The 25,895-nt window shown below is 45.1% G+C and overlaps 1 protein-coding gene across 2 annotated transcripts in view; it reads left to right on the forward strand.

Moving 5' to 3' along the window:
* The first annotated feature begins 339 nt into the window (after window positions 1-339).
* Window positions 340-25,895, forward strand: part of TRAF3IP2 (TRAF3 interacting protein 2) — a 38,756-nt gene continuing 13,200 nt past the window's right edge. Inside the window, exons 1-5 of one of the 2 annotated variants that reach the window (XM_037159035.2) lie at window positions 340-550; window positions 11,549-12,370; window positions 21,114-21,303; window positions 23,503-23,681; window positions 25,762-25,850. In XM_037159035.2, coding sequence (XP_037014930.1) covers window positions 11,557-12,370; window positions 21,114-21,303; window positions 23,503-23,681; window positions 25,762-25,850 — 1,272 coding nt within the window. In that variant the 5' untranslated portion in view covers window positions 340-550; window positions 11,549-11,556. The remainder of the gene's footprint in view (window positions 551-11,548; window positions 12,371-21,113; window positions 21,304-23,502; window positions 23,682-25,761; window positions 25,851-25,895) is intronic. The other variant, XM_037159036.2, reaches the window with a different exon arrangement.

Below are 25,895 nucleotides of genomic sequence, written 5' to 3' on the forward strand. Positions count from 1 at the left end.
CACAGGGTGATACGTTAAGGGCAGCAAATGGTGATGTTTTAAGAGCAGTTAGAAATATTAAGAAGCTCTTGCTTTATACTCCTCCCCACTCTATGTCCCCAATCTCCTCAGAACTGCTAATGAATAACCGATTTTAACACCCAAGTCCGATGCCCTCCCCTGGCACCTCCCAGGCTGGGGTGCTGCCATAAAACACTGAAGTCCAGGGCCCCGGACGTTCCCCAGCAAATAGTCAGCTGGGTGATGAAAACAAAAATGCAGCCTAATTGGTCAGTGGCCTTTTCTTGTGAATGAAGGAGGTTTCTGTTTTAAGAAATAAAGTGACTTCTCAGCTGTTGATTCACTGCCCACAGGGATATTTTAGAGCTGAGGCTTCCTAGCCTCGGTAGCAATTTGCATACAACTTCCACTTCCTGCTTCGGAGCCTGTTCTGCTGCTTACCTGGGCCCGGAGAGGGTGGAGGGCGGCAGGAGTGGCCCGGGGCAGAGTGACAGGGGACGGAGGGAGCACGACCACCCCGTGGCCAAGGTCTGCCCGCTGTGGTGTGAAGGTAAGTTGTCCAGACTTTTGCCTCCCTAGCCTTACTTCTGAACCACTGACCCACTTTCGGAACAGGCTGTTTTTCACTTTTACTGAAATCTTCTGCCTTACTTTCCTCCACCTCCCTCTCCCCACTTCTAACTTGTTCTCGTAGAGACCAGCTTGGGCTGAGAAAATGACAGTTAAGTGTCTGCCTCGAGAAAGAGAAAGTGTTGATGGTTTAGTACTTCAGACACGCTAGTGGAGATTAACTCTTTGCGGGGCAGAGGCGCCCACACTGGAGCGGGGCGGTTCAGTGCTGCCTGGGAACCATTTGTTTGAGGACTTAGTGTCCCCACAAGTTTGGATGAAGAATTCAAGCCCCACTTCCCCAAGGAAGGAGCCCAGGCTGGCAAAGATTGAGTAATTGGCTTCCAGCCCCAGAATTCGTCAGTAGCAGAGGTGGAAAGGCGAACTCCCAAGTTTACTTGATCCCTGTTTCATGCAGAGAAAAAATTAACACTCCATTCTTGGGCCAGAAATTCAGCTCAGCTCGGAGCCGGCTGTGGGCGGCCACCTCAGGCCCCTCCAGCTGTCCTTCCCTCCCACAGCCCCAGACATTCGCTGGCACTGGACAGAGCCCTTAGGGAAAATGAGGGGAAAATGTTACTTATCGTAAAAGGTCATCATGCTTCATGTATCTTTTAAGTTCAAGATGATCTCTTAAAATAGGGGGATATTTTTAAATGAGGAGGAAAAAGGAGACCAAATATTTTTAAAAAGAGGACAAGACACTTGGTTTCAAGTTCCCACTCCACTTCTTTGCTGGCTCTGAGACTTAGGCAATTCACTTTGGTTTCCCTAAGCCTGGATTTCTTCATTAATAAAATGTGTGGGGGGTGAGGGGGTGGTGGTGAACTAACGCCATGCTATCTGAATTCCTTTCTAAGGAAATAAGGCTCGGGTAATGGGAGTCCCAGAGGGGAGCCATAATGGGTGGTCTTAGAAGACTTGTTTTGTTTACTGACTTTTCAAATATATTAATTTTACCTCCTGCTGCTAGATGGTTAGTCCCTGGAGGAAAAGGACATTGTTTCTTAATTCTTTTCTACCCACTGGCCCCCCAGTATACTGTCAAACACCTCTAGGTGCCCAGGACCCTTTTCACATAGGCTGCCCTGATTTCTCTTTCACTCATCTGCTCTCAAGGCGAAAGGTAAACTAATAGTCGGAGCAGGAGGCTGAGGAAAGCTGGGCAGCCACATGGCTCTGCGGGAGGGCTGCCTGGAATTTAGGCAGGATTCCTGGCTCCGGCTGAATAGGAGAAAATGGGGCTTTCTTGAATTAGTTCATATCCCGTTTGGGTCACGCAGGAAGAACTCTCCAGTGCACATGTCCAGAGTCAAGGCAGGCCAGAGAGCTGGCAGGCAAGCCTGGCTCCAGAGAAGCCTGCATTACAGACTTTGCTGGAGCTGGAAACCACTCCCCGACTAGACCAATCACTGTGGGGGGGCCCCCCATGGGAGTGAAAAGGGGCTGGGAGGCACAGCCCAATACCGCGTAAGGGCGGTGACTAGGACTGGACACATTATCAGATGGCAGACACACAGAATCCTTAACCTTTTAACCAAACCACTGTTTTTTGTTTTTGTCATTATTGCTTCTTTTGGGCAGTTACTCTCTGTCGGTTCAGTTCAAATAGGCCTTGACAGACTGGGATGGGCTGACTCAGGGCTCTTGGTATTGCTAAACTGTTTCTGTGGAATATGGAGGCCTGGTATGGTCCTCATCATGTTTTTAGATGGCTCTCGGTAGGCCCCTGGGATGAGAGGTCAGGGATTTCGAGATGTTTCACTCGTGATGGGTTACTGATTTTATTTTCAAATGTTGGTGCACCATTATCTGAAATCAGGGGAACTGTTGTTTGGCTGCCAGCCTAGTTTTGATCCAGAAAGACCACCCACAGTCACTCTTGGTCTGGTGCTGCAGCTCCTGGTCGTTCCATGATGGAACATGATGAGCTAGACACCACGGTAACTGCTCTGCTCCTTGTGTGGGGCGGGCTAACGGGAAGCGGAGTCTGGGCAGGGAACCCGCGTGTCGGGGAGGCTCACTTCCGGAGGGTGCAGAGGTGGAAAATGTTTGGGCCCCCTTCTCGCAGGATGAAGGAGTGAGTGACTTTAAGATGCCCCCAAAATAAAAGGAAGAGAAGAAGGCAGTCATATTTCCAGGCATTCTTCAACAGACACTCAGAGAGATAGATTATGCGGGTAGTTTGTCTAAATGCAATTTATGTTTTTTTCCCCACTGTGGAATCGAAATCTCAGGAATACCCTGAATTCAGATCATTTTTCTGCTGCGGGCAATTTTAGATTAGTCTTTAAAAACATCTGTCAGTGGAAGGCAACTGATGCAGAAAAGAACACAGAGAAGGCACATCACACTTTAAATTCCTCTCAGATCCCGCTAAATGACCCCTAATGTTTGATCACATTTCCCTATCAAAACAACCCTGCAGTCCTTTGGTGCGGAAGCCTCTGAGGGTTGGAATCAAGAAGCCCTCCCCCTGGGCTGCTCTCATGTCTTCCCAGAGCATTGTCACCAAGATATTTTTAGTTCACGAAACCCAGGCTGTCCTTTCTCCCTCCGACGTCCTTTGTGTCTCTTGCCCAGCAGGCCTCCTCTGCTGCCACACGTGCTTCCATGTCTGACCGCTCAGCTGGCTCCGCGCCTGCAGATGTGCGTGCAGACCTTCCTGGAGACACTGAGCTCTGGCCAGGGGAGAGGGTGGGCCTTCATCCCCCTTGGGGTCCTAAGTTCTGTGCTAGTTTGTCTTGGTTCCCTGATAAGGCAGCTGAAATCAAGCTATTTGGGACTGACAAGCCCCTCAGCCCAAGTGCCCCCCTCCCCATTCCACCCTACAGATCTAGGCTGGGTGGGCTCTTGGCAGTTCCCTCAGTGATGAGGGAAACTTGGCTTTTCTCTGGCTCATTGTTTTCCTGCACTCAGGTCCCCGGTGTTTTTCCTTCGTCCCCTCCCAGGGTCAGCAGGTCTCCCTCCATCCCTGAACTCTCTTCCCACTTTGTTATGCTTGCTAAGACCCCTCCTGGTTTACCAGATTATCTGTAACACTCCTGCCTTTTACCTGGATTCATTCTTTCCCTTTCCATACTCACAGATATGTAAAAATCACGATTTATGTGTTTCTCTGTTACACCAATAAAGAGCAAATTTTTTAAAAAATTTGCAAGCCCTGGCCAGTGTGGCTCAGTTGGTTGGAGCACCATCCCATAATCCGAAGAAAGGTCATGGATTTGATTCCCAGGCAGGCACGTGCCTAGGTTACAGGTTTGATTCCTAGTCAGGGAGTGTACAAGAGGCAATCAATTTATGTTTGTCTTCACATCAATGTTTCTATTCCTCTCTCTCTCTCCCTCCTTCCTCTCCCACTAAAAGTAATGAAAAAAAAAAAAACTTCCTTTAAGGCCTCTACACTTTCCTTGATTCTCATCTCTTCCATTCTCCTTCCTTCCTTTCTATCCCTTCTTTTTTCTCTCCTGATTTTTCCTTTCTGCCCATTCTTTTCCTTCTGCCTGGGTTCTGGACTGAATTAATCACAAATGTGTGTGTGGAGAAATCGTATCTGAAACAAGCAAGCAAACAAATGAACAACCCAAGGCCTGTTTTGAGGTTGTTCTCTTAATGTTTATTACCAATGTCCAATGTGACACAGATGGTTCATTCCCATTGGTCTATCGCCTCCTTGAGTAATGGCTCAGAGGACTTTGAGAGCGGCCTTTTTCAAATCAGGTCAGGTCACACTACACTCCCTTTAGCCTGCCATGAGTCATACTGTGCACGGTATGAACAAAGGCCAATAAATGTTCCCTGGTCTCCAGGGCTCCAATCCTCTGGCAAACCAGATGGAAGAACTGCTCTGTCTGGGAAATTCTGCAAGTAAACTTGGAAGTATTTCTTCACTGGAATTTGACCCTGGGCCAAACAAGTTCACTCAAAACCAACTTCTATTAAACAAACTGATATTATGAAAGTTTGCATGCAGTTGGGAGTAAACAAAGAGCATTAATGAGTTTAAAGATTTTTTTTTAATCCATGACTTTCAGACACATAAGAAAACTACTCCCTGCAGAATGAAGTAAGACCTTGAGTATCTGTCGTTGAGAGTGTCTGATCCAATTTGGATCTGAGGGTCTTCCTAGCTGTAAATTTATATATTTACTCTTAAAGTTCACCTGAAAACATTCATGCTGCATGTCTAGGACTCTTCAACCCTATTGTTGACCCAAACAATGCCTTTAAAAAAAAATCCGGGCAGCTGGCTTACAGCAGCGAGCCTTGATGGCTTGGAGCTGGTGGTGTGGTTTATTAATTCCTCAGGCTGCTCACTCCTGCCCTCCCTCTGCTTCTCACTCTGCTATTTGTCTTCTTCCAGGGACACAACACCTTCATTAAATCCCTTCCGTCCTTGCCTCAGAGGCGTCCCCTGGAAGCTATCCCCTCTCTAGATGTATCACCATTTATCATCACCCTTTGTTTGTGCTCTGTCAACTAGTTTTCCATTTATTTTGAATTCAGTTTATGATTAAAATTTAATGAGATCCAATCAAGTGCCTTTCTCCAATCAGGATGCCTCAGCAGTCTCGTCCGGATCCTCTGCCCTCCCAGCGCGAGGGGAGGCCCCCACAGGTTCCCAGCCTGGCCGTTCTTTATGCAACACGGGTGGCCTGTTTTCACACCTCCTCACCTTCAAGGTGAATGGTTCAAAAACATTTGTTCCAGAAGCTTCTACAGGTTACTCGGCTCCCCCCACCCTTTTTTTCCCCACCAAATTTCTGTATAAATTAATGCTTCTGAATGAGATACAAAATGGTTAAGTGCATAAGCTCTGGTGCTGAACTGCTTGTACTTCAATCCCATCTGTGCTACTTGCTGGCCATGTGGCCTTGGAAGATTTACTTAACCTCCCTGTGCCTCAGTTTCCCCATCTGTAAGATGGGACATACAGCAGCTACCAAAGAGGATGGCTGTGAGGATGAAGTAAGTTAATACATGCAAAACACTTGGAACAGTACTTGGCACATAGTTAATACTCAGTAAATATAAACAATTATTATTAACAAAGTGCATGGTTGCTTAAGCATATCCATTTCATTAGGTTTATATTTTGATTTAATGGCATAATCTCTATCAGAGTTCAGTAAATAAACTACAACCCCCAGGCCAAAGCTGGCCCCCTGGTCTGTGACGCAGGAATGGTGAAGTGGGACCAAGTGCACCGCCCAGTGGCCCAACTTGGTTTAAGGACCAAGTGGGATGATATGTATTAAATGTGTCAGAAATGCACGTCAGTTCGAAAAGATAAGGTCTCCAAACATTAGGTCTGGAGACAAACAAACACTGTGGTTAGGATCCAGGTATAAAACCAGTGAACGTAGTCTAGTCTAGAAAGAGTTCCAAAGCCCAATCATTTGTTGGAAAAATAATAACAGAATAGCCTTTTTATTTTTTGAGAGCTTGATACAGTCCAGACCCTGGAGTCAGCACTGTGTTAACATCTTCTTTTGTCTTCACACACACCTAAGGGGGAAGCGTTGTTATTTTCCCATTGAGAAAAATGAGGCCCAGAGAAGTTAATAATTTTTACAAGGTCACACGCCCAGTCATTCAGCCGACAGAGAAATAACTCAAACCTGGGAGGTTTGAATCTAGAGCCTATTTCTTTAAGTACTGCTCATTTTCCCACACCCTAGAAATATGTGTGGAGTCAGGGTAAGCCCACCTGGGAGACAACAGCCACAATTAACTATGACTGTATGCGATCTGTTTCCCACACCCGACAAATGGGGTCTCGCGGTGGGTGGGGATGAGGGGAGCAAAGGAGCTTTTTAATGAACTCTGAGATCAGAAAGGGAGTGTTGTGAGGAGTCATAGACCCTGTCTCAAGAAATGAATAAATAAAGTCAGGGTGCGCCGGGGGAGCAAAGGGGTGCTGGGAACAGACAGAGCGAAGAGTTGGAGGCGCCCCAGCAGGGTGAGGGAGAGGAAGGGGGAGAGAGGGAGAGAAAGAGAGAATCAGAAGTTCTGTGAATGGGACACCAGAGAGCCTTGTCACGTGGGATGTCTTATCTGCAAAACCAGGCAACCCCTGGGGTAGAGAAGAGGAGTAAAAGAAAGGTCTCAGGCCCAAGGAGGCAAAAAGGAAGCCAAAGAGACAGATTTGGCCAGAGAAAACTGACAGAGGGATTTGAAGAAAGGTGGGGTCAGGATCCAAGAGCAAGAACCAGAGCTCAAAGCCCAAAGGGCAGTGAGATCCCAGAGAACGAAAATGACAGTCTCTCGGGTCAGCTCAGAGTGAGTCAGAACCCGACTATTTTCAGCCTAGCCACGTGTACTGGGGACTAGCCTGTGTTCCTGGCGTGCACCCACCCCGCTCCCCCCAAGGGAAATGTTCTCACTCCCCGCGGATCGGTCTCTTATATTTTAAGGGACATGTTTGCGCTCCTGGGTGGTCTCAGCAGTGCCACATTCACATCGGTTCTTAATCTCTGTGAACATCGGAATCACTAGTGGAGCTTCCCCTTTTTCTTTTCTCTTTTTCCTTAAGTCTTTCAAGTAGATATGTAGCTAGTTGGCACAAAATGTAAAAGGTATAAAACGCTCTGAAAAGCAAGTCTCCCTCTTGCCCCTGTTCCCAGCCCCCAGCTCCCTTTTCGGAGGCAGCCCCTGCCCTGGAAGTCCGAGGACGGGTGTGCGCAGACACAGCCTCCCACGGGACAAAGGGTGCCGCGCTCTGCTCTTTCTTTAACTTCGCAGTACACCTTGGAGATAGTTCCACACGCGTTCACACAGCACTTCCTCGGCCTTTTTTAAAAGACACAGAGTATTCGCCATACAACAGGACAACGGTTTTTAAAAAATCAGAATCTTTTTGGACACATGGCTTGTTTCTAGTCTTCGCTATTATAAACGTCGTCGCGTTGCCCATCTTTGTGGCCTCCTCACTTCACATGATAGGCACACAGCACCGTAGAGGAAATTCTTAGGGGCAAAATTACAAGGTCAAAGGACACAAGCTTTTCAAATAGTTTCTACCAAATTGTACGGATTACACTTCCCTTGGCAAAGTATGAAAGAACCTGTTTACCCGTGGGTGGAAACCAAACTAAAATATACAGGAGTCTGGGCATCTGTATTGTGGGCCTCGGAAAGAGATTCCGAGCCAGAAACTCCCTTGGGCTCCCTCCACCTCCGGCCTCTCTGCTCCCCCCAGGGATCTGCTACAGTGAGGCAAACTGGCCTCCGGGTCTGACAGGCCTAAGCTTCTCCAGGCTGCAGAGCTGGGAGCCCAGCATTCGTGCTGAAGGGCCTGTCCAGGGCGGTGCCGGCACCAGGGCTTGCAGGGGCCTGGCTGGCGGGTCTCCCATCCCTCTGGGGGGGTCAGAGCCTTCTCTAGGTCATAGCTAGAAAACAGGGTTTTCCACTTGCATCCAGTGTCCCTCTTCTCAGGGACTGGAGCACAGGCCTTGCCCGGGTTACAACCATGTTATCATGTGGAGAATCCTGGAACAAAATAGGGAGAATGGAAATGGTTAGAAGTGGTGAGACACTGAGTGATTTTTTTTTTAATGTGTAGTATTTTACAATATTGACATTAAAGACCAAAAAATAAAACTGCCAAGAGCTAGAACCACAGCTCAACCCATTAATCTGCCATTGTCCTCTGATGTGGCATTTTTGTGGAACTCTTCTTGGACACCCTCAGGAGGGCCTCAGGCTGGGAGGTGTCCACGTGGTAGGTGCATGTGCCCCTCCCTTGTGATATTAGGGTCAAGCTCCGAGGACACGTGACTAGGCCAGCTGCCTTGCTGTCCATCACAGGTTCCTGTCACATTGGGTGGCAGAATCACCTTTATTTTGCAAGTAGGGTTGTGATCCACTCTGACCATTGGTGGGACCTCTTAGGCATGACCCAAGCCCACCTTGGGGCCTGACCCTGACTGGGCACTTATAAATATTAGAGAGGAAGAAAGCAAAGAAGAGAGAAGCGTATTCATATGGCATAATTTGAAGAACTCTGAGGATTCAGTCCACCAAATACTTCCTGCTACTTCTCATGGATCCTGACGTCCTCACTGTCAGTGATCCTGCCAGCCACACAGATCTGTCACCTCTCCAAAGCAGGCATCAATCATTGATTCACTCAACAAATATTTACTGAGCTCCTACTATGTGCCAGGTATAGTTCTAGGTGCTGAGAATATAGCTGTGACTAGAGTAGTCAAAAACCACACCCTCAGGAACTTTAAATTCCAGGAGAAAACAGGGGCAGCAATAAACAAAGAATCTAGTAGATGTTTGTATTTACCATATACGTGTCATAGTATGTAACATGATGATAACTGCTAGAGAGGACAGTAAAACAAGGTTGAGAGGGAATGAGAAGGGCATGTAAAAAATTTGGAAAGGGTAACCAGGGAGACCTAAATGAGAAAGTGACAGTTGAGTAAAGACCTGAAGGAGAAAGCAGGCAAGCCATGCACTATGTGGTGGAAGAATGTTCTGAGAAGTAGAAATAGCAAGTGCAAAGGCCCTGAAGCAGGGCCTTTGATTTCCTGTATTAGTTTTCTCTCTTGATCTGGATCACGGGCAACTTGAAGGTAGGGATATGTTTCCTATGTCTTTAGAAATAATTTTGATTATTATTTTGCTATATACCCATTTGTCCTCTTGAATTTTGCATCACTTGTAGGTATCACCTATTGTAAATAAGTCTTAGGTAAGCTTATGCCTAAGGAGGACACACAGCATTGAGTTGGACACATAGCAGGATTCAATAATTATTTGCTATTTAGCTATTTGATAGCAACATGTTCAAAACATCAGGGTCCTCTTTTTTTTTTTTTTTTAAGGATTACTAATCCCATAACTTTCCTGAGAGGCTGCTGGTTACTGTGCCAGTTTACTACCGTCTCAGGGGCCAGTTTTCACTGTAGAATTCCTCCCACGGAATGGGCCTCAGATTGCCAGTTATGTAACATGACCGCACTTGCCACCTCTTTTGTTAGCTCCCTCCTAACCCCTGAAGTCTCCTCAGGAAAAAGAGTAGAATTCGCAACTTTTTGTTGTCATTTAGGAAAGCACTTCTATGGTATTCACATTTGAAAACCCAGGGAGAATGTAAACGGCAGGTGAGGACAGTGAATCGCATCACTAGAAATAGTTGAGAGAGTTTAGTCCTCTTTCTAGTGGGCTTGCTTGATGTCCCTCGAGTCCCCCACCCGCCGTGGGCCCGCAGATGCTGGCAGATGACAGGACGCTCAGCCAGCCCTTCAGAAAACGCTTTTGTTTCCTGACCAGCTGAAGAACATGTTGCACGCCATATCCAATTTCATAGCTGTAGAAAATTGTAAGAATGAAAGGAAAATGATGGCGAGCATTGAAAAATCACAAATAGTTGAAATATGTGTGGGTTTGGTAGGTTCCTAATCAGTTTAGGTGATGAGGTCTCTTTTCTGCAGAGCCAAGGAGAAGGACCCACACAGCCTGGAACGCAGGCTGGGAAGGAGAGAAAGGAGACTGAGGCAGGGAGAGGGGGGCCAGCTGGGAGTGGGAAGCCATAGTTTTCTGTTGTGCTAGAAAATCGTACAAAGAGCATGTGCAGCAGATGGGTAAGGTTGTTACCAAGTGTGGGCAAGAGAAGAGTGTTAACATCCGTCTGGCACACAGTAGAGAGGCAGATCCTGGTATCTTTCTACAGGCAGTGAAGACAGAATTGGTGGGAAAGGGCAGGCGCCACCTCTGCTCTGAGGGGGAGCATTTGAAAATGCAGGCTGGTGTGTCGCCACTGGGTTAGACACAGGGCTTTGGAGGAGGTGAATTCATATTTTTCAAAACTTGTCTTAGAACAATAGTTGAGGTACCCCATGATTTTAGGTACAGTAAGCCCTCAGTAAATATTTGTGGTTGAAATTCTACACGGATCCAAAATATCAATTTAAAAACCTACCCCCACGAGCACCACTCCTTTCTGTGCGTGGTATTTAAAGTATGCTCAGTGCAAGGCCTGCATCAAACAAACCTCTGGGATTTTTTCCCTTTTCATGACCTTGTCCCCTCCCAGGACACCTGCTCCTGCCTGGGAGGGGAGCGCAGACTTCAGTCACTCCCAGGCCTCCAGTCACTCACAGCTGTCTTCCTTCCCCTGAGCCTAGGCGACTTGGGGCACCCTCACAGTACACAAGGGGAGCCAGTTTTCTTCCTCATTTTGTTATGTCAATTAAGAGCTCTATTTCCACCGGTAAAACCAGTATTACCTGGGCTGTGGGCTAAAGGCTGGTTTAGCAAAACTTGCTAGGTCAGCCAGTACATCACAAACCAGATGCACATGGCTATCTTCATTGCAGGGCACACTGCCAGAGGAAATTAAGTCCTCTCAGCAGCCTGTAGTCATTCAGTGGACAATGTCACCATGACCTTTTCTCAGTGCTTTTAAGTACAGGATTTCTTTTCTTTTTTTTTTTTCCTTTCCTTTTTTCATTGGGCAGTAGTCACACAGCAAAATTTTGAATGTCTCTCTCTCTCACATCTCTCCCCCAGCTCAATTCCATCCCCAGAGACGACCTGTGTCACACTGTCTTGTGTCTCCTCCGCACACATCCTGTACATCTGTGAGCACACACAAAGCAGCCCACAGCAGGACTCAGTTCTCTTTCCTCGACACTCCGCCTTTGATTTTCGTCTGTCTTCCCCTGTGCTGTCTGCTGCAGGATTGTCCAGCTGCATTCTTTGAGTCTCCGTCCAGATACAAATATCTTAATAAACACAAGCACCTTTGCCTGAAGGATAAGCAAACAATTTTATGTGATTGGGGCTCTACAAGCCCCAACGTTGGTGTCACACTACCGTTAATTTAAACCATATCTCAAATGAGGTCCCTTAAGGTCATAAAGTAGAGGCTCCAAAACATGATCTGTCTCCTAAGTCTGTGGCCTGTTTTCTCTTCTTTCAGAAATTAGAATGAACCGAAGCATTCCTGTGGAGGTTGATGAATCAGAACCTTACCCAAGTCAGTTACTAAAACCAATCCCAGAATATTCCCTGGAAGAGGAATCAGAACCACTTGCTCCAAATATAAGGAACATGGCACCCAACAGCTTGTCCACACCCCAAACCCCTGACTGTTCCTCAGGAGACTTTTCTCAGGCTCACCTACACCTGAAACTTTCAAATTGCCAGCGGCCTGTGTCCCGGCAGATCACCTGCCTGCGCACCAAAGTCCTGGCAGAGGGTGAAGACAGCTTCTGGAGGGCACATCCGGACCCAGGCAAAGATCTGCCCTCGGACTGCTCTGCTGCCAGCGAATCTGTGGTTGGAGCCCTCCCGCCAGAGCATCAGTTTTTATTTATGGAAAAACGTAATCAATGGCTGGGATCTCGGCTTTCAGCAGCTTCTCCTGACACTGGCCATGACTCACACAAATCAGATCAAAGTTTGCCGAATGCCTTAGCAGACTCCTCCGGTCATAGCCAAGGGATGGTGCCACAGCCCCAGCTGCACAGGATCCGAGCAGCTGCAGATCTGCCGACGATAGACACGGGGTACGATTCCCAGCCCCGGGACGTGCTGGGCATCAGGCAGCTGGAAAGGCCCCTGCCCCTCACTTCTGCATGTTACCCCCAGGACCTCCCCAGACCTCTCAGGTCCAGGGAGTACGATCCGTTTGGACCGCAGAGGTCTCCAGCGTGTGCACAGCTGCCTCCCAACCCTTCCCCACACGCTCAGTGGAACTATCAGCACCATTGTCCTGGAGGCCCCCATCACCAGGTGCCATGTAAGTGAGCCTTCCCTCTTCTGAACATTCTGGGCTGGGTGACTGGGTAAACAAGGTCAATGCCTCGCATCCACAGATCAGCACAGACAGGTCAGAATGCAGGGAGGGCATTTGGCTTCCCATAGGGCCTTCCGTGTGTGGTTGGATTTGCAAGGAGCTTTAGAAGAATGCTGTATCGTGGCCCCAAACCTGTCCCCCTTGGAGCCTACCTCTCTAGAAAGCTTTAAAAGCAAAGAAGTTTTCCTCTGTCTAGGTTAGTTTAACGGAAACCTGCCTAGAGGCAAGAAGATGACCCAAAAAACTTCTAGAAAACTTGTTTGTTGTCTTAATGCTTGGGCATCTGGGTTCTTCCTCTGCATGCTTCCTATCCATCTTAGATTTGGCAAAGAAAGGGGCCTTCAGTCCAAAAAATCAGAATGTCTCTGAGACTCTGAATTCATACCATTACCTGAAGCTCACTTTGCTCCTGTGATTCCGTTGCTTCAATCCCTTAGCAGACTGCAGCTACCCACCGCTGCCCTCTCTTCTAGCTGCACCCCAGGACGGCAGTCCCCCAACTTGTCTAGCTGTTTCACACCCCAAGCATTTGCCCATCCAGGATGTTCTTTCCCTTATTGTGCATTTGACCCAGGTCTACACCTCTTCTTTTTCCTAAACAGCTTTATTGAGATCTAATTTACATGCTGCAAAGTTTACCTTTTGCCCATCTTAAGTGTACAATTCAATGAATTGTAGTATATTTACAGAGTTACACAACCATCACTATGTACATCTTTTAAGACTTAGCTCAATTGTTCTCTCTGGAAACTTCCCTAGATGAGCCCCTCCTTCAGGCTATCTGTACCCTTGTTTTCTGCCTGTCAGGGCACCTAATAACCAGTATGTCCACTTGTCTTTCCAGAATGCAAGCTTTTGCACATCAGTAAGATGTATTTTCAATCCACAATTCCCCAGCATTTAGCACAGTGACCACCATATACCAGACTCTCAGTAAATTATTTCTGAATGAACGAATGAATGAGTGAATAATATGCATCAGTACATTAAGCACTCTGAAAGTGATACAGTCTTAAATTGAGATAAAAGGTTCATCGTAATCCTTGGTATTGAATCTCCACCAAGGCCACTGAAAAATAACGATAGGACTTTACAGCTCAAACACAGGGCTCTGAGATAGGATACTTTTCTTAGCAAATAAACACTGTACCAAAAGCAATTCAAGTGGTACAAGAAGAGTCTTTCCAAAGACCTGACACCTAGTTTTAAAATAAATTATAGAAAGAATTACAAGTGCTGTATAAACCACATTTTACATATTGTGCATGTACACTTAGTATAAAGCTCCCTAAAGTGAATAGGGCAGTAAGTAATTAATCATTTTTAAAGGAAGGAGATAGAGGAATTTAACTTAAAAGAAACAGGTAAGAAGGAACCTGACTTTCAGAGAAAGGCCAGGAGGCGTGAAAGCGGCAGGGCTTGAGGAGAAAGAGCCCCTGAGGACCGAAGGCGAGATGCAGGGTGGTGGGAGCTGGGAGCTGACTGCCGGGAGTCCCAGCGCCACCGCCCGCCCTGCGTGTCCAGCATTAGCACGTGTGGCGGCTGGAGTTCCCTAAGCAAGAGAAACAAACCTTGACAGGATTGCCTTTGTTTCTCAACGATTTCCAGGTTAAAAGGTAATACTTTGTGAGAAGAATACCATAAACTACTTTTTAAAAACATTTATTATCTGCACTTAAAGAGAATTTTTCTGATCACAATAGTAATATTTGTTCATGCTCAGAATTAGAATATGTCCAAAAGTTCAGTCTGTATTTCCGTTGCCCAGATATAATTTCCTATTGGGTTTTTGACACATTTCTTTCTGGGTTTTTTTTCCTTGCGTATACATTTACCATCAAATCAAACTAGTTTCCAAGGACATTCAGTGCACTTCTAGCATCATTTAAAAATGCTACATAGTATTTCATCAGATGAAACTACTCAATTGTTTTATTCTCCATTATTGGACATTTTGAAGAGTTTCCAGTTTTTTATCCAATAAGCAATGATGGTAACAGACATTATGTACATAAGTTACCTGCATCTCTGCTTAGTCTCTTAGATTAATGTGTAGATGTGTGAATAGTCAAGGATTTAGTGATACTAAATCCCAAGCAGTTGCTTTTATCTCCTAACAGGAGAAAGCCTCACTGTGACATACAAAGGAAGCTTTGACTTGTTGGAATATGAGGGTCCCAGGAAGACCTTCCTATCTGAAAACATTTTTCCTGTTGAAGCCTAAACTGGCACCATTAAGAGTCCAGTCTTTGGAGGTAGGCCTGGGCAGGCTCTTTTAAACTGCAAACACTCCTGCCCAGGGACACTTTTAGCCTCCAGTACCTCATAGCCTGGTTCCTTCCATCAGGTCCCCTCCCTTAGCTTTCTGTATCATTTGCTTCTATTGAGGGGAGAGAGGAAGGGGCCGCCTGGGGTCCCGGGAGCGAAGAGAGGTGATGAAAGGCAGAGAGGAGAGAACTTGGACAGGAAAGGGGAACAGTTCACAGAAAATATACAAACAGCCAATAAACATATGGAACCAAGCCTAACATTACTGAATTTAAGAAAAGTTTGTATGTACAAAAATTTTAGAGATATGTGTTTCCTAATTAGGTGCACAGAAACTAAAAACCTTGAGTGGCAGCCAGCGGCAGTGGGGTTTGGAGAAAGGACCACACTCCCATCTGCTCTGGGTAGGATGGGGGATGGGCCCGACCCCCCCGGGAGGCACTCCCACTGTTCAGCAAAACTTAAATGTGCTTCCTCTTCGGCCCCCCACAGCCTCACTTGTAGGAGTCCATGCTACAGACACACTGAACAAGCACGTGAAAATACATGATCGAGGATCTTTATCAGAGCATTGTTGCACTAGAGTAAAAATAAAAACTAAAATCCCTATCACTGAGGGGACAGATAAGGAAGCTGATTGGCTTATACAATGGACAACTAGGCCCCTACCACAGAGTAAAGTACACATTCTGACATTAAAAAAAGATTAAGTGGAAAAACATCCAGTGTTGATACATTTACTTTTATAATTGAAAAACAAGTAAAAGTTAGAAAGAAAAAAGGAGAGTAAGGGGAAATGAGAGTATACACGGTAGCTCACCCTAATTCACCCTGTGTCTTGGCCCTGGCTCCGAGGGCATCCGATCATGGAGAAGAGGATCAGGGTTGGGTTCTTTTTGTCAAGGAAGCCCAGTGTTTATGGTTTTTCTCCAGAGCAATGCAAGCCCAGGATATGTCATGAGGCCCCAATAGCAAAGGCTTCAATGACAGTTGCTGTGAGGATTAAATAAGACGATGAATTAAAGATACTAGGAACATGGCTGGGTTTTAGTAAGCCCTCAGTAACTAGCAGCTCTTCATTATTGTTATTATTTAAATTAAAACCCTACAGCACAGCTCTGTAGAGTGCTCCTTGACTTCCAGCTTCTTTTTGCTGGCACAGATTTTAAGTATTCAAAGCATGTGTACAATGCTTAGTTTCATGTCAGGGCTATAACAGCGTTTAATTGCCAACAAAACCACTTCAAAAGAACTGTTCACCTAAGGGATGCTCGTGCAGTTGGAAACCATGGCTACGTGGTTCTACTCTGCTTTAGAAGAGCATTACTTCCTCATCTGTTAATGAAAATATAAATAAATAATGATCACCATGCAAATGGCATATCTTTGCCTTTGCAAGTTAAAGCAAAAATGGTTACCGGTCTCCCCTTTCATGTGAAAAAAAAAAGTTTTCAAAGCAAGTGAAAATAAAAAGTGGAAGTAAGCTTGTGTTCCCTTCTCCCCCCAACCATCGCAGAAGGCAGCCTGAGAATCCTTCTGGGAAAGGCTACCAGAATAGAGATCGTGGCTGTGCAATCAAATGAAACCCATAATATAAATAAATTAGGGAAAAAAGGACATATTAAGTCTAAAGAGCCCCTTATTTTTACTGTGAAATTCCTGCTTTACCAAGGAGACTGAATAAAATAATGGATACATACCTACTGTTGCTCATGTGGACCCCCCCAAAAATGATGATTTGTGTGCTAGAGTGCAGGCACAACCAAAAGTAAGGAAAAGACAAACTGGGGGGAAGCAATGATGGGGAAAGGAGTTGCTCTTCAGAACCCCAGCTGCTGGGAGTGAGCGAGTTCCTATAACAGTGTATGTTGGCCATTTTGTTTCCTAACTAAACGGCATTATATCATGACATTTTTCGACAACTTGAAAATCAGTTTTTATTTGCCCTCTCATAAACTCTTTTAATACCATTCTTAATAAGGAAGAACAATGTTGAATGTTTTGTCCAATGGAAAACCTCATTAGGATTTGGTTTACAAATTCCAAGTGATAAAAACTCTGTAACATGAAACCATGTGTACCCAGGCCAAGATGGTCATAAGATTGACAAATAACATAGCATTCTGGGCACGATTTAGTATTCTAAGATGTGTGTTGTGTCTTGTGATGAACACTGCCTCAGAATCGAAGAGCTACCTGCTAACAACTCGTTTGTGTATCACACCACCCACCACCTCCTATTCTTCATCTCCCACAGAATAAACTCTCTTGATGGGTTTTTAGACACTGGGGACAAGTCAGTGGGGGAGATTTTCTGGGCAGCAATTCTTAAGTCTACCACGTAGGTGGCTGCTGACTTGCACGCCTCTCTTCACACACTAACAAGTGTGGGTTTGTGTTTCAAAACAGACACCCACGGACACACAGATTTTCTCTCTGTCTCAATTTACATTGAGCTACTTAAGGGAACTGTATGCTATTTATCTGTGTTCACCAAGTGTCCAGCCATAGAAATTTAATAATTTTTGTTGAATGAATAAAAAGAAACCTGTTCCCTATATCCCAGGGAAAGGAGTGATCCCTAACTGTGAGTACAGTCTTTGAGACATCCAGCACTGGAAAGGCCATCTCTAATTGTCTTACAGGAGAGTGGCAAGAACAGAAGGTCAGTGGGATTTGGAAACAGAACTTTTCCATTCCTTTATTAATTTGTTCAACAAATATTGGCCAAGTACTCTGCTAGGCACTGGGTGTACATTGGTAACTGTAACACATGGTCTTTTCTTCTGCAGTGTACTGGGAGACAGATAAGTAGAAATCAGCAAACAAAACAAGTGGAAGTGATAACCAGGTGTTAGAACAGGCATTAATAGACAGGCTGGCCAGAGGAGGCCTTTTGGGGGAAGACACATCTTAGCTGAAACCTGAAGGATGAGAGAGGGTCAAGGAGGTGGGAGCTTGCTAAGATGCCAAAAGCAAGCCTGCGGAGCTGCAGCAGGGTAAGCAGGGAGAGACTTGGTATGCTGAAGCTGATGGATGTAAGGGCCGGGGCAAGAAATTTGGATCTGATTCGAAGTTAAACTTCTTTAGGAAAACAGAACATCGAAGTCTATAATCCTGAATAAAGAATGTAGAATAGTGCTTGGCACATAGCAAGTACCCAGTAAGTGTTCATCATTATTATATATGTGGCACCCAACTAACCTAGTAAGACTTCATCAAAATGGTACTTGCCATTGAAATGATCAAAAATTGAGCAATGAAAGATATTCATCTATCAGTTAAACATAGTTTTTATTTAGCAACTTTTCTACACAACCAGTCAAATTCCAGACAAGACCAAATTCCACTTACAAAAAAGGAAAGCTTATGTTTGATATATCCTCTGCTATTCAATATTCCTTTTTTTAAAAAACAATCAAAGGACAGCATAGAGGACTATATTGTCAGTGCCTTAATTTAAAAATAGATGAAGTGGATCATTTCATCTGCTCATGTAAACCTTAGGTTTAAGTTTTTACCACAGGTGGCCATTTCAGAAATGGAAGTTACAGCTAATCAAACACTTAGCCCACATGCCTTGGTGATTTTAATGATAAGATTTGTTGCTATGAGACAAAAACGTGTTGTGCGCAAAATAATCTGTTAGAAATCATATGACCTTGATTCAAAGGCTTTTGATTAACAGCACTAACATCCGCTTTCTGGAAAAGAAACAAACCCTATGATTAGAGCTTGGTAGTCCTTTTAAAGCAAACAAAACCTTATTAGCCACTTATGAATGGATATGGGAAGCAAAAATCGCTTCAAGTATTAAAAACGTTCAAGGCCACTGGCAAAGTTTCTCTTCTTTTGCTTCGTCTTTGTTCTTCCTACTTCCTGAGGGAGGGACTGAAAAAAATGGACAGCAGATGAGAGTAATCTAGAAGACCCAGGACCCAGCAAGCAGGTTGTGCCATCCTAGTGGCTTGTCTTGGGGTGTGTGTGTGTGTGTGTGTGTGTGTGTGTGTGTGTGTGGAGTTGGCTTGAATGGGAGACTGTAACTCTTCAGTCTTCATTCATTCATTTATTGAGCATCCCCTGGAGCCGGCACTGTGCTTGGAGACATGATGACAAACATACACAGTCTGTGCTTTCATAGAACTTAGATGCTAGAAGGGAAGGTGGACAAGAAGTTGATAAGTAAGAGTCATGCTTATTTGAACAAACACATAAGTGCTGTGAAGAAAATAAAATGGGCGTGGGGAGAATGGGATAGGACAACTAGAGGAACAGGTGATATCTGAGCTGAGCCCTGAATGACAAGAAGTTGATTTGTAAAGACATAAGGCAAAAATATTCTGGGCATAGAGGATGGCAACTGAAGGTCCCAGAAGTGGGGACAAACTTGGGGTGTTCCAGGTGAACAAAGATGGCCAGGGTAGTTGGGGCTCCATGGGCATGTGAGAGCATTGAAGAGGTAAGAGACCAAGAAGGACCAGGATCCAATCATGCAGGGTGGATTTTAAGTGCAAAGGGATCTCTGGAGGGTTGTGCCTACAGCTTGACCTAGCTGAAAGCAGGGCTGGCCCTGCCTGGTGACCTGATGGAGTGGTGCCTTTTGCCCTTTTCCATCTGGGAAAAAGGAGCAGTGGTAGTGACTTGCCCTGTTGGCCCAAAACTTGCCATCTGGACCCTTTGAGACATAATCTGACCAGTCCCAGGAAGGCTGTCAAAGCAAAACCTGCTTAGTGTATCCTATCTTAGAACACAGGGGTCTCTGTCTCCCCACTTTGGAAATGCCCTCCAAGTCATGGTCTCCTTTACTTGGCTGGGATAGACCCAGGCAGTTCCTTTTAGCCATTTCCCCTTGCTTAAGCCCCCAATGTCATGGCCAGTCCTTAGCAATAGTAGGGCAAGGTTTACAGTCAGGGCCAGGAGAGAACCTGGGCTGGAGGGGAATGGTCACTTTTGTCAGAGTAAGCATGACAGAAATGACCTGGCTAGTGTCACAGGTCAAAGCAGACAACAGATTGAATTGAGGAAATCTGACCATGCTTGAGTAACTGGCTTGGGCACATTTCCACAGTCACCCAGCCAAGTTTCCTGCATCCGGACAGTGGCGACCTCAAGAAAGCCATCCAAGTGAACACACACATTTTTTGTCTTCTGTTCTGTATTTGAGGACATCATTCCCCTGAAAGTTCCCCAGAAAACATCAATGGCTCCTGACTCCTTACCAATCTAAGAATACAATGATTAGCCACAGTCTCGCCCTCAACATTCTGGTTCTAACCTACCTTGTCTGTTACTTCCTTGCTGGCAAGTTTTATTTCACCTTGCATGTATCCTACCTACAGGGAAAACTTGATTATTACTTTTTATAACCAGAAACAAAAGATAAAGACCATATATATTTTTGGAAAAACAAGGTTTCTTCTTGCCCTAACTGGCTAGGCCTCCTGGATCATCCAGCTTCTTATGTGAACAGAGGTGGCAATGCTGGGCTCACAGGAAATGCTCCCGCCTCATTTTGCAGGATTACGCACTTGGCTCTCTCCAGTGCCCTCAGAGGCTGGGCCCACCCCCAAGGCACATCCCCACCTCTCAGATTTCCCACACTGGAGCCACTAGGAGCCTGGGAAGTTCCCTTAGAGCCTTCCTCTCTCAGGGGTACCGGGTCCCCTGCTTCTGTCCTCTGGCCTTCAGTGCTCCTCTCTGACCTAAACAGGCAGGCAGCCCTTCTTCCCTTGAGACTCGCTGCTCCTAGGGTTGGTGGGACCCACTTTCTCCTAGGTTACACAGTCACCTAAGTCACAGCCAGACCTGGCTGCGCTCCGAGCCCTGCCCTCTCTGAACTGACCTGGCTTTGAGTCCACATGGGCTTTAGCAAGAGAGGACCAAAAACATTGGGTGGTATTGCCAACTAGTTGGCTATTTCCCAGAGGTATGAGCCCAGTTTTCATTCATTTATTTCTTTGTAAAAGAAAGCAGTGTGTGAATGTCCACTCATGGGGAAAAGAGAGAAAAGTAGTGATTCTGTATCTATCGTGGGGACAATTTCTCCTAGCCTGGTTTTAGGAACTTGGGGGAATTACAGTAGGAAAGGTGGTGTGGGAGAGGTTCTCCGGGGTTGGATTATCCTAAGTATCTTATTAACATAGGGGCCTGTGTGGAGCTTTCCAATTAGAACACCAAACTCAGGATTTCACAGATGCTTTTATTTTAGAGAACACCCACAATGACTCAATTTAATAAAAACTATCAAGTAAGTGATAGTACGGGAATATGGCAAACAACATCGCAGAGGTGGTAAGCAACATCTGGAATCCTCAGCCGGGATCAAGGCAAACATTTTCAATGAGCTTACTTATCTCTCTTTTCACACGAAGCGGGTGGAGTCAGTCTTTCCTGTTCTCTTGGCTGTCTTTGCCTACAGATGGCCACAACTACCCTCGGGCAGCCTACCAGCGAGTGATCCAACCAGCCCTGCCTGGGCAGCCCCCACCTGGAGCCAGTGAAAGAGGCCCGCACCCTGTGCAGAAGGTCGTTCTGAACTATCCCAGCCCCTGGGATGAAGAGAGGCCTGCTCAAAGAGACTATTCCTCCCCAGGGCTCCCGAGGTATCAGTAAGTATTGAGGGGCCAACCTGCAGACAGTCTGAACATGAAAAAGCATGACGCCAACACAAATGAGGTGCATCAAAACACCGCTGCTTTACTCCCCCGTTTAATGGCCAAGTCGCACAGTGGAACGCCCCACACAGACTTTGCAGGTCGGGAGGAAATGGAAACTGGCTGACAAGAATCTCTTTACCAGACTTACAAAGCCACTGATGACTGATCAGAATTCTCTTGAAAGAAAGGCTCTTAAGGTGCTGAGTCACACTTGGTTCTCACCGAGTCACACTTCAGATCACCTGGCCCGTTAGCCCATGAAATAGAGCTTTAGTTTTACTCTAACTGACTTCCACCTCCGGCGGGTTCTTTTTTTATATCCCTAGTTTGTGTACCTGTTTAAACCCATTTCTTACTTTGGAGTTTTAAATTCAATTAGTTCCCAGTAGACATTGAAAATAATCTGTGATTTTCTTTTGTAAAAGAAAGCATTCGCACTTGTTGAACACCATTATTAGGTCTCTTCTATACTTATTCTGGAAAAACAATTCTGATTTTTCTTGACTGCAATTGTCTAACATGCCACTCATTTTTCTTCTCACTGTTGTCATTCGATTCTTCTTCAAGTTTCACTTTTCTCTCAATTTATGTATCTCAAATATGTAGGAAAAACTCATGTAAACGGAGCTTCACAATTTATGACTTTTGTCAAATGAGCAAATATCTTCTATAATAACCAAACAACTTTAAGGATAAAGGGATTTAATGACAGAAAGATATGGAACTGGATTCCCATTAGCAGAAGTCATGTTTTATAGAATTTTTTTCTCTGTATTAATAAAAATATAAAATAAAAATAACTTCATCAAATGTTCAAATTTTAGAAATATAATTTGGATTATGTATAATTTTATTTAAAATCCTATTGCATACATCTCAGAATTTCTGATAACCTTTTTGGGTAAAAATATGAAAACATAATAATCTATTAAAAATCGGCATATGCTCATATTTTGCAATCAAGACTTTGTTTTAATTTAAAATAATCTCAGACACAAAACGAATAGAAACATCCATGTTCCTACTACCTGGAAATTTAAAATATTAACATAGTGCCACATTGGGGTTAAAGTTATTTCAAAGAAAAAAATTAGTCCCCTTGTTCAGTAAAACAACTCCAGCTATTTTAAACAGGAGCTTCAGTTGGAAACTGGGTGCTTACAAAATTATCGAAGGTCAGAGGAGCAAACTTGAGGCTGGGCGTCCAGGGATGATCCTAGAGCAACACCACGGAAAAGGGCACCAAACGGGCTGCTTCCTTTGTTACGGTCAGAGAGGCAGAGGATCAGAAAGTCACTGTGGAGCCCGCCCTTCTTGACGGCGCTGCCACAGCACAACCAGAACCCGGTGGCCGGCAGCGCTGCAGCTCCTGCATCCCCTCTGTGCCGGCTGGATCGGCACTGCCCAAAAATGGACGCCCATGCCCTGACTGCAACAATGCAAAGCTGGTGACTGAAAACTGGGGTGCTTCCCCAGGAACTCGGCACCTCATGACGGCCCTTACCGACAGAAACCGCGGAAGTAGCAGAAGCATGGGTTCCATTTCCTTCTGACTTCCAAATCTCACATGAGTGCGTCTGATAGTTCTTCTGGCAGAACGTTTATGGGGATCTTGGCAACCAAAGCAATAGTACAGATGCCATGTGACCACACGGTAGAAACCTCCTGAAAGGATCTTCAATATCAGACATTCATCCATATATTAACAACATAAATGCTTTTAAATGTACGTGGCCATTCTACTTTTTGATATATAATTAGATGTTATCTATCATGAGGTAAAAGTCCTTTTTTATCTGAATGCCTGTAACACCAACCTCGTATCATGACATATTATGTTTTATTGGAGGCCTTATAAGCCCTACCCATGAGACTTATCTTCCCACTTAGGCAGTCCTTGAGTTGAGAAATCAAACCCTGCTTTCTTCTTCGGAGCCCTAGCACAGGCCCTTGTTCATGGCAACCTGTCCTATTGCTCATTAACTGAAACTCCATGGAGCAACCCTTGCTCCTGTGGCTCAGAAAGCAAATGGAAGCAGAAGAGAGAGAGCTCACTGGCATCTTCCCATAGTTCTGAAAGCCTTCCTGTTCTCAAGGTGTGCCTTTGATAAAAGTGAACATTTTAACTATGAATGTATTCCTCCTTTCCAGGGACCAGCTGTATAACCAGCCCCGTAACAGAGCTGGAGCTCCTGAGGAGTCCTGGGAGTGGCCTGCAGAGTTGAGACCACAGGGTCCCCAGGCTCCATCTCCAGCCGCTGTCCCCAGACCCCCTAGTAACCCTCCAGCCAGAGGAACTCTGAAAATAAGCAATTTGCCAGAAGAATTACGTAAGTTGTTTGCAGTGTCTTTCTTTCTTCTTCTTGTCCAACCTTATACTTTGAGAGAGCTTCATGATTATTCATCCATAATCTTGGATATTTCTCATATACACAATAAGAATAAAATTTACTTTTTTGCTCTTTGCTAAAAAAGTAACCAACATTTTGTATGAATGTTTTTAGTGATTTTGACTCTACCAGCAATACTCACAAAGTGCTTACCACTAGATTTTCCTAAACATACATTCCAACAGCAAATAAACCCAGTGCTTTTTCCCTCTTGCAAACAATGCTCTTGAGTGGACTTGTCCCTGGGTAAATTAATTGGCTACCCATGTGGTATTGGCCAGGGAACTAGTGTCTCACCATAAATTAGCAGTGGCCATCAAGAACGAGGTCATTTCCTGTAGGGATAAACAATCCGGTTGGGAAAAAGCAGTCTCACATTCTCCTCACTGCCTTACAACCAAATGCAAACTAAGTCTTTTATTTAAAGAAACATTTGACTCTGTGTCAGGTAATGATTCCTTTTCCACATTTTACAGCCAGAAACAAAAATGTTGAAATATCACCAAAATATTCTCCTAGTAAGGTCAGTCAGGGGCAATAAGTTCCAGAATTTTTAAGCAAACACCCACCACTTGTGAAAGTGTTATATTCTGCCATGCTGGCTCAAGAAGCTCAGGTTAACTTCAAGAAGTCTTGTCCAAATCTGTGCACTTCTTTGAACCAAACTTAAAAATTAAACCCTTGACATTTACTCATTTCTAAAATCTGTGCTCTTTAGTCATTTAGGACTTGGAAGATTTCTATTACTATGACCCATTGTTGTTTTTCATTCAAAAACTTTTTTAAATCTTCTTAAAACCTTACACACTTTAATTTTGAGAATTTCTGAAGAATGTATGCTACCACAAATAGGATATAGTCCTGATATCAGTCTATAAATCATATTTATCTTACCATAACCTATAAAGGGTGTCCTAAATTTTTATATAGGAATTGGTTAAATGTTGGGTGTTGAGAAGAAAAGAGGTTGAGTGCCATTGACACACCTGGCTCCTTAAATGAGCCAGTATGACCCTTGTACACACTTGCATTTGAGAGGCATGTTTTAAAAAACAAGAGCCTAAACATAGATTAATATATACAGACTCATATTTTCTCCTCAGCTCCACCCTCTTTTCCACTCTCTGCCCCAGGGGCTTCCTGAGGTTTAGTGGCTTCATTCCAGACTAAAAACCAACACACACAGATTTTTCATCTACCACATTAATGTGCTAGCCAGATAATTTCCCTAAGGCTTAAGCCTGAGAAAACACCGATTCTCACGCTGACTGGGTCAAATGGGGAGGCAAAATGCTGTCTGTTGCTCCAGGTCGACCTAGGGAGCCGCGAGGGAGGCAGTGATGCCGACCGCCCAGAGGCAACATCTCTCCTTCAAGCTGCTGAAGTTGTACTGACATTTCTGACTTGTGCTTTAGTCTACTTCAACTTCCTGTCCTTCCCCCCCCCACCAAGTGGATGCAGAGGGCAGAGGGGGTGGGGGAACCACTTTTCCTCTTCCCTCACTTGCTCTTGTCAAGCAAAAATTTGAGGCAGCAGAGAGCATCATGAGATCAAAGGAGGACACTGCAGGGCGGCCCCTTAGCAAGACTCAGCTTCTTGGCCTGCTGTGAGCGTGTTCCTTAGGCACAGTGCCAAGTGTCTCTAAGAAACCAGGTGGTGGCCTGATCTTCAGGACATGCAGGTTCCGGGGTATGGATTTTTTGTTAATGCATCATGTGGTTTTTCAGACCTCCTTGGCTTGTCTCAGCCTGCCAGTGCTCTCCCCTGTGCCTCTTCTTCCCATGCACCCCGAGCAGTCTACGTGCCCCTGGACAGGCCCCCGCTCCTCTGGGCCCGCAGAACTGTGTCCTGAGGACAGCGCTCCACACTGCTGGAAGCGCGTGCCCTCAGACCAGCCCCGTCCAGAGGCTCCCTTTGTTATTCTAGAACAAAAGACATTGCATAAAATGTGCAAGTGTTGTTCAAAATGTAATTATTATTATTTGACTAGTTTCTAATAAGCGTGAAAAATCTCTCTTAGGGAAAGTCTTTATCACCTATTCTATGGATACAGCTATGGAGGTGGTGAAATTTGTGAACTTTTTGCTAGTGAATGGCTTCCAAACCGCAGTAAGTATTTTATTCAAAGAGAAGACCGAACAGTTAAAGTGAATG

Source organism: Artibeus jamaicensis, unplaced genomic scaffold (assembly GCF_021234435.1).
Source record: "Artibeus jamaicensis isolate MK-2021 breed Jamaican fruit bat unplaced genomic scaffold, CSHL_Jam_final contig_387, whole genome shotgun sequence".
Lineage (NCBI taxonomy): Eukaryota > Metazoa > Chordata > Mammalia > Chiroptera > Phyllostomidae > Artibeus > Artibeus jamaicensis.